General features: G+C 37.1%; 1 protein-coding gene across 1 annotated transcript in view; it reads left to right on the top strand.

Annotated features, from left to right (window-relative positions):
* Positions 1-7,500, top strand: part of LOC119574140 — a gene marked incomplete in the record, with an annotated part of 83,467 nt that overhangs the window by 2,130 nt on the left and 73,837 nt on the right. The window contains 1 exon segment of the mRNA XM_037921226.1: positions 337-699. Coding sequence (XP_037777154.1) covers positions 488-699 — 212 coding nt within the window.

Genomic DNA, 7,500 nt, shown 5'->3' with positions numbered 1-7,500 from the left:
GGATACCAAGGAGGTAATCCCGCCTGGATGCAGAAAACTATTATTATAACGGCTTTCTACCTGAAGTGACGCTAAATTTATGTTCTAGCTACTGTGATTACTTTTGTTTTTTTTAGTTTTTCTTGATTAGTAAAATGCCTGTGCTTTAAAAAAAAATACGGTGTTAGGCTCAATAGGTTCCAGGCCTACCTTCAAAGACTTTTGTAGTCCAGATTATCCCGACTAACAGTTGTGGGGAATATCGCACATGGTTATTAGATTGAATGTGAATTATTGTTATAATAAGAGTGCATTTGCATTTCCCTGTCATTAATTTTGCGTCTCACGCATTTACAGAGACACGGCAAGCTTGTGTCAGAATTTATTGAAAGCAATGTCTCGTCAATATCTTAATAGTCTTGAACAATGACTGTGCCTGAGAAGCGCCGCGTGTGAACTTCCGCAGTGCATTATTTACACCTAGCTATTTCCGTCTCGCGATAACAAGATGGACACCTCGGCCACTTCGGAGGAGGAGCTGGAGACGTCCCACGAGACATCCGCGGAGAGCATTGAGAACGAAGTCACAGATCTCCGTGATGTCACCCTGCCCCACCGCCCTTCGCCCTTCACCCTCAGGTCCCAGTGCGGCAACGGGCGATGTCCCATGGGCACAGGGCTCTACTTCCGGTCCAGGATCAGCCCGTCTCCTGGCAAGGGGTAAGTATCCTTCTCGTCGACGAGGATAGGGCGGGGGACACCGCTGTCGCTGCCGGAGAAATTTCAGGATCAGTAGGATTATTATGCTCCGTTGTCATTACGCCAGAGATTGCACGCGTTCGTTTGCCTTGTATCTGCAAAGTCGCACCACCGAATAGCCTCTAGAATGATCATGCAACAGCTGAAATAAAGTACTTGTTGAGGTCACTGAGTGTTTTTCATGCTGCTTTGTTTTTGCTTTCACTATATCCACTTTAATGTTTGGCCTGCAACTTCACAACTGCATTAGAGGTAGGCTATTCCTGTATCGCTATAGTCCGCATATGATTTAGAGTAGTGTGACAAAAGCTTAAATAGTGAACGTACACAATTTTTTTTTTTTTTTTATAGAATAGATAATATCAGACTTATGTTTTACGAATGTAGTTTCATTCACGCCTTAGGTAGTAGTAGACAACGCAAAACCGCTGAAAATACTACTAATTGTTCTTTTTACACGTCAAAGAAAGAATCAGATCGTGTGTACATAGCCAAGCGTAGGTAGAGGTCAGTAGCAAACACAGCTCGATCATGTCCCCGCATAAAATTACACGCAATTAGAAGAGTAAGAAGAAGAAGAAGAAGAAGTAGAAGTAGAAGTAGAAGAAAAAGAAGAAGAAGGAGAAGAAGAAGAAGAATCCCAACTGATTTAACTATTTTCCGGATTAAAGGTATGTCGCAGGTAAAGACCCTGGTTGGACATTGAGGTCATTTATTTTCCTAAAATTGGTAATAAAAGGTTTACTCTCCGCCATGTGATTAAGGAACACGTGAATAAGAGGAAAGCAATATTGCAAAAATGTCTATTTTTAGTGATGGCTAAATATGTTACTTTTCGCGAAGTGATGACTGGCTTCCTTCGTGACTCTGAAATTATTTTAGATCTTATATAAGATGCGCGGGATGAAGTGCATGGCCGAGAGTGCATGTATGAATTCTGCTACTTGATGCGATTAACAAGATATATATGTGTGTGTGTGTGTGTGTGTGTGTGTGTGTGTGTGTGTGTGTGTGTGTGTGTGTGTGTGTGTGTGTGTGTGTGTGTGTGTGTGTGTGTGAGTATGTGAGAGAGAGAGAGAGGGGGAGGGGGAGGGAGAGAGGGAGGGAGAGAGAGAGAGAGAGAGAGAGAGAGAGAGAGAGAGAGAGAGGAGAGAGAGAGAGGGAGGGAGAGGAAGAGAGAGAGAGAGAGGAGAGAGAGAGAGAGAGAGAGGAGGAGAGGAGAGAGAGAGAGAGAGAGAGAGAGAGAAAGGTAAAAGAGAGAGAGAAAGAGAGAGAGAGAGACAAGGAGAGAGAGAGAAAGAGAGAGAAAGAGAGAAGAAAGAGAGAGAGACAAAGAGAGAGAGACAAAGAGAGAGAGACAAAGAGAGAGAGACAAAGAGGAGAAGAGAGAGAGAGACAAAGAGAGGAGACAAAGAGGAGAGACAAAGAGAGAGACAAAGAGAGAGAACAAAGAGGGAGAGAGAGAGAGAACAAAGAGAGAGAACAAAGAGAGAGAGACAAGAGGAGAGACAAAGAGAGAGAGACAAAGAGAGAGAGACAGAGGGGAGCGAGGGGGGGAGGACGACGAGAGAGAGAGAGAGAGAGAGAGAGAGAGAGAGAGAGAGTGTGAGTGAGTGTGTGAGTGAATGAGCATGAATATCTGCATTTCTGTTGAATTTAACTAAAGACGGTAGTATGGCGAATCTAATGTCTTTATTAATAAGCAATCAACGTTCACTTAATAAGTAACACGTGGATGTCTTTACCGTAATTAGAACAGATATTTATGCCTATAACCACAAACTCAATTTATGATAACTGGATGACAGGTGCTACCATTTTATGTGCCTCGAAATATTCACGAGAAACACACTAATACTCCTACTAATAGATTCATTAATGGAGATAGATTTTAGTAACAGATTTCTAAAATTATCATCGTCTTAATTACCAAGAAATAATATATTAGGCCTAAGATCTTACATAATGAAAAATAACCCGCCGAACAAACACAATTTTCGCCCCCCCCCCCCCCCCCCCCCCCCCGCCCCCCAAACGAGAAATGTGAGCTACCCAGATATCCGATTCCATGAACCACGTTTTGTGACGGCGACGTAACCCTGATCTAAGAAAAAAAAAAAAAAGAGTACATTATAGGTTCCTCATATTTCCTCGAAAGGCGTGTCTCTTTTTCAGCCATGTTTAAGAGGCATTAACGCAGCTCGACATGGAGGGGAAATCTCTTGTTAATTTTAGGATATATTGCAATAACGTGGTCTGATATCCTCCCCCCCCCCGCTTCTGTTCCTTTTCGAAATTTTTAGAAAGGGTGATTCTAAAAACGACCTATTGACCAACGGGTTATTCTAAGCACTCGGTATGAGTTTGAAATAATTTTACAATAGTTATAAAACGCTCCTAGACTCTTTACACTAAAGAATCCCAATTTTTCTAAAGCATTTTCGAAAAAGAGAACATTAAATTATAAACAAAAAGCATTTAAAAAGAAAATTATTTTCCCTTTTAATAATCTGATGAGTTGAGGAAGGATACGTAAATAATCGAAATAATCCCAATTTCCTTAAATCATTTTCGAAAAGAAGATTAAGTAATAAGAACATAAAAAAATAATAATAATAATAAAAAATAAAAATACATCCAAAATATCTTCGATTCCAGATATTCATAAAAAAAAAAAAAAAAAAAAAAATCAGAAGAAAAAACATTAACAGAAGAAGCATTAAGAACACGTAAATATAAATAATAAAAAAAATACACCTAAAATCTCCTCGTTGATTTAGAGCACCAAGGAGGTGTTGTCAGGCGGCCCTTGTTGCATAAACTAGGGCGAGGATCAGATGTCACAGGTTTTCTAGACAGGAAATGTTTCTAGGAGGAGTCGCAAGCTTTTGTCCTTTTTTTTCTTTTTCTTTTATTTTGTTCAATATTTTAATCTTTAATTTTTTCCTTATTTTTCTCTTTTTTTCAAAAATTTACTTTTTTTTTTTTTTTTATTTCCTTCCTTTTTTTCTATTTTTCTTGTTATTCTTTCCTGTTTTCTTTTCGTTTTTTTTCATTATATCTTTAACCTCTTTTTTCTTTTCCTTTTTTTATTTTCTTATTTCTCTCTTTTTCTTTCTTTTCTTTCTTTTACGACTTGTTGAAACTTCCGTCCTTCCGATTTCAAGTTCGGTTAGGTCACGTGACCTTTAAATGGGATTTGGTTTAAGTACGTCGTGTTCTATTTACTTCTATTTCTGTTATATCTTAGATTTATTTATTTATTATAATATATATATATATATATATATATATATATATTATATATATATATATATATATATATATATTTTTTTTTTTTTTTTTTTTTTTTTTTTTTTTTGTTACAAAGAATTCGAGGAGGAGGTAATTTTATTTGGAACGCTAACTTTTTTTTTCGTAATTTTTTTTTGTGTCCAGAAAACTTGCCTGTTTAACTCCGTGATTTAGTTGACAGTTTTGCGTTTGCCGTTTAGAAAATAAAGAGATCAGGGATTAAAAGTTATGCGAAATACGCCAAGAGAGTTTTTATTAGTGTAGTGTTTATTATCGCTCGTGGACACGCACACGCACGCACGCACACACACACGCACACGCACATACACTCTCACGCTCACGCTACGCACACATCACACAACCACACACCACACACACCACACACACACACACACACACACACACACACACACACACACACACACACACACACACACACACACACACACACACACACACACACACACACACACACACACACACACACACACACACACACACACACACACACACACACACACACACACACATTACGCCGAAGCATTTTAGATAAAAAATAATATGTTGGCATTATGTAGTGAGAAGACGGAGAGAGACAACGAAATGCCATTAATCTCTCATGAATTGTAAAATAGTGTGTTGATACTATGGTAGAAAAATCCACGATGCACAGACTATTAGTAGTGCTAGATACCAGATACTAAGAAATATTATAGATATACTGAAAGTTCATCATCTGACATTTCAAGAAGCCCTTAATTGTCGACATGACGAACCACGACCCAAACAAAGAGAAAATGGGTGTGTATGTTTGTTCGGTTGATGTGCTGATGTTTCGTAACTAATATCGGTTTCTTTTCCCCCCGAATCGATCAGTAAAGAGATGTTGGTATTTGATACACAATAATTTCTTATGTTGAGTGGCATTAAAAAATAATAATAATAAAAGTTCTTTTAATTCAAACTCTCGCGTCCTTGTTGCATCATGGAAGGAACACTTCAGCTTTTCCAAGCCACACAGCCAGCAGCCACTATGAGGTCATCGCTGATCCTGACTGAGGCGCTGGAACAAAATAAATAGACGGCTGTTTGCACATGTCCTTCCTCTATTTTCCTGGCTCCCCTTGGAGGGCTCGGCCAACAGCGTAATTTTAGAAAGGATGGAGCAATTTTTTTTTCTTCTGCTGCGTTATAAGTCCTGATTTATAGCCCAACGAAGATGCTCTTGTAGTATTACACACACGTGTTCACACACACGTACGTGAGAGAGAGAGAGAGAGAGAGAGAGAGAGAGAGAGAGAGAGAGAGAGAGAGAGAGAGAGAGAGAGAGAGAGAGAGAGAGAGAGAGAGAGAGAGAGAGGAGGGAAGGGAGGGGGGTATACGTACATATATATACATAATTATATATATGTACCTGTTCATGAGTATGTCCATCCAAATGTAAATATGCAGACAATCCTCAGGGACTGCAAAATATGTGCGGTTAAAATGTTCCTTAATCACATGCGCAATATTTTTCCTTAGGATATTATTAGAACATTGAAATTAAATCCCGGATGTAGTAAGATTCCAAAATTTATTAGGTATGTAAAATTCCGTCATCCAGAGCGCGAAATTTTCTCATTTTTTTCATGCAAGTTCTCACCCAGGAAGTTCTGGCCTAGATGCAGATTTATCCTGAATCCAAAGAAGAATGATCGTTAAAAAAGTGAGGAGAAAGAAAGAAAAAAAGTGCGTTTTTATATATATTAAATTTTCGGTAAGATAAAGACTTGCATTATAGATTGTACTCAGTTATATCGAAACACTTTAATACAAGTCTTGCATACAATAAATGATCACTCTCCCATTGGTGATGAAATATATACCACATGTAAATATCATCAGCAAACGCCATATATGTATATACCTTGTAGGTAATCCTGTTTTATAAGATTTTTTTTTCTGTCTTTTTTATTTATAATTTTACTCTTTGAACTTCACTGGTCTAATTATATTAACTGACATTAAACCTAATTAATGAAGATTGACATGAAGGCAGTTGTAACGAATACTATATTCTAACTTGAATAATTATAACTTACACTAATCAGAGATATCAGGATTCAACTTCTTGTATTGGTACCACTACCATTAAATTTCTTTATAAGCACCATTGCATGTAATTTTCCATTTTCACTTGTCTGCCAGTAAGCCTGTAGGAAAAGTGAAGCATCTTGCAGTTTTTTTTCTGTTACAAGGTTTGCTACATATAATGAATGTTACCATAAGAAAGCGCAACTTAAAAGTGAGTTTTGAGTCTACTGTCTTCACCGTAACACACACTGTCATGCTAGTGTCAGAGATGTGTCTACTGTTATCGTTTACACATTTTTGACATGAGTATGAATAACCTACACTTTCGTTGGCGATGGAATGCATTCTTTTATTCGGCTCCCATGCATAACGTATCGTTTGATTAAATGTAATAATTCTTATTTGTTTTACCAACGTATTAAATCGTTCCTTTATATTCCGTACATATAGAAACCTATTCATCTTTTGTACTTGTTTTTACGTGTGTTATTCACATATATTATCAGCCTTTAAAATAAATATCTGCGGAAGGATGCATTCCACGCCTCTTAAGAAACAACAACTAAATACAGCACCTTGCATTTCACTAACTGCACACATATAACTTTCTTTTTTGTTTTGTTTTCTTTTTGTTTCGTTCTGATATCTAGAACAGGCGAGGTCTTCTTGGAAACTCGGAGTGGAAACAGATATCGAACTAATGATGCCGAAGAGTAAGTATATTCTCATCTTGCATGATGTTGGGAGTTGGTTTGGTTTGTCTGGCTGTTCGGTGGTGGGAATTTTGCATGTGTCTTTTTTCCCTCTTATTAATGTGCATGTGCTAATTATATGTTTTTTTCTGAATTTTTCTGTCGTCGATTTGGAGAAAGATATATATATATATATATATATATATAAAAGTATATATATATGTATATATACATAAACAAATTATATATATATACATATATAAGTATATATGTGTATATATATACTTACTTATTTATTTATTTATTAACGTATACCATTTATGTACGTATACCTATACTAGAATACAGTGCATTAGAAAAAAATAAAATAATGATATACGTGGTTTTCGGATTTGAAAAGATCGAAGATGGCAGTTTCACAGAAGAGGCCTAGAAATTTTTAAAAATCCTCAGTCTTCTCAGAACAGAACTTGCAGAAGGACAACTTAGTTTATTCCCGAGGAGGCGGCAGCATAGCGAAACACGCAGAGACTAGGCAACAGTGTACACGATTGCACCATATTGCACAAGCTTTACATGGGCTTGCTTGTTTTAATTCAACGTCTGGGGGTCTGGCTTGAATGTATTATTAATTTATGTTTACATTTCGAAGGGTTTAGAAGCCACAAAGTTATTTTTTTAAAAGGAGAAAATAGATAGA

The sequence above is a fragment of the Penaeus monodon genome, chromosome 6 (genome assembly GCF_015228065.2).
Source record: "Penaeus monodon isolate SGIC_2016 chromosome 6, NSTDA_Pmon_1, whole genome shotgun sequence".
In the NCBI taxonomy this organism is placed as follows: Eukaryota; Metazoa; Arthropoda; class Malacostraca; order Decapoda; family Penaeidae; genus Penaeus; species Penaeus monodon.
The sequence above is the reverse complement of the archived record's forward strand: the minus strand, read 5'-3'. Positions and strand labels throughout refer to the sequence as shown.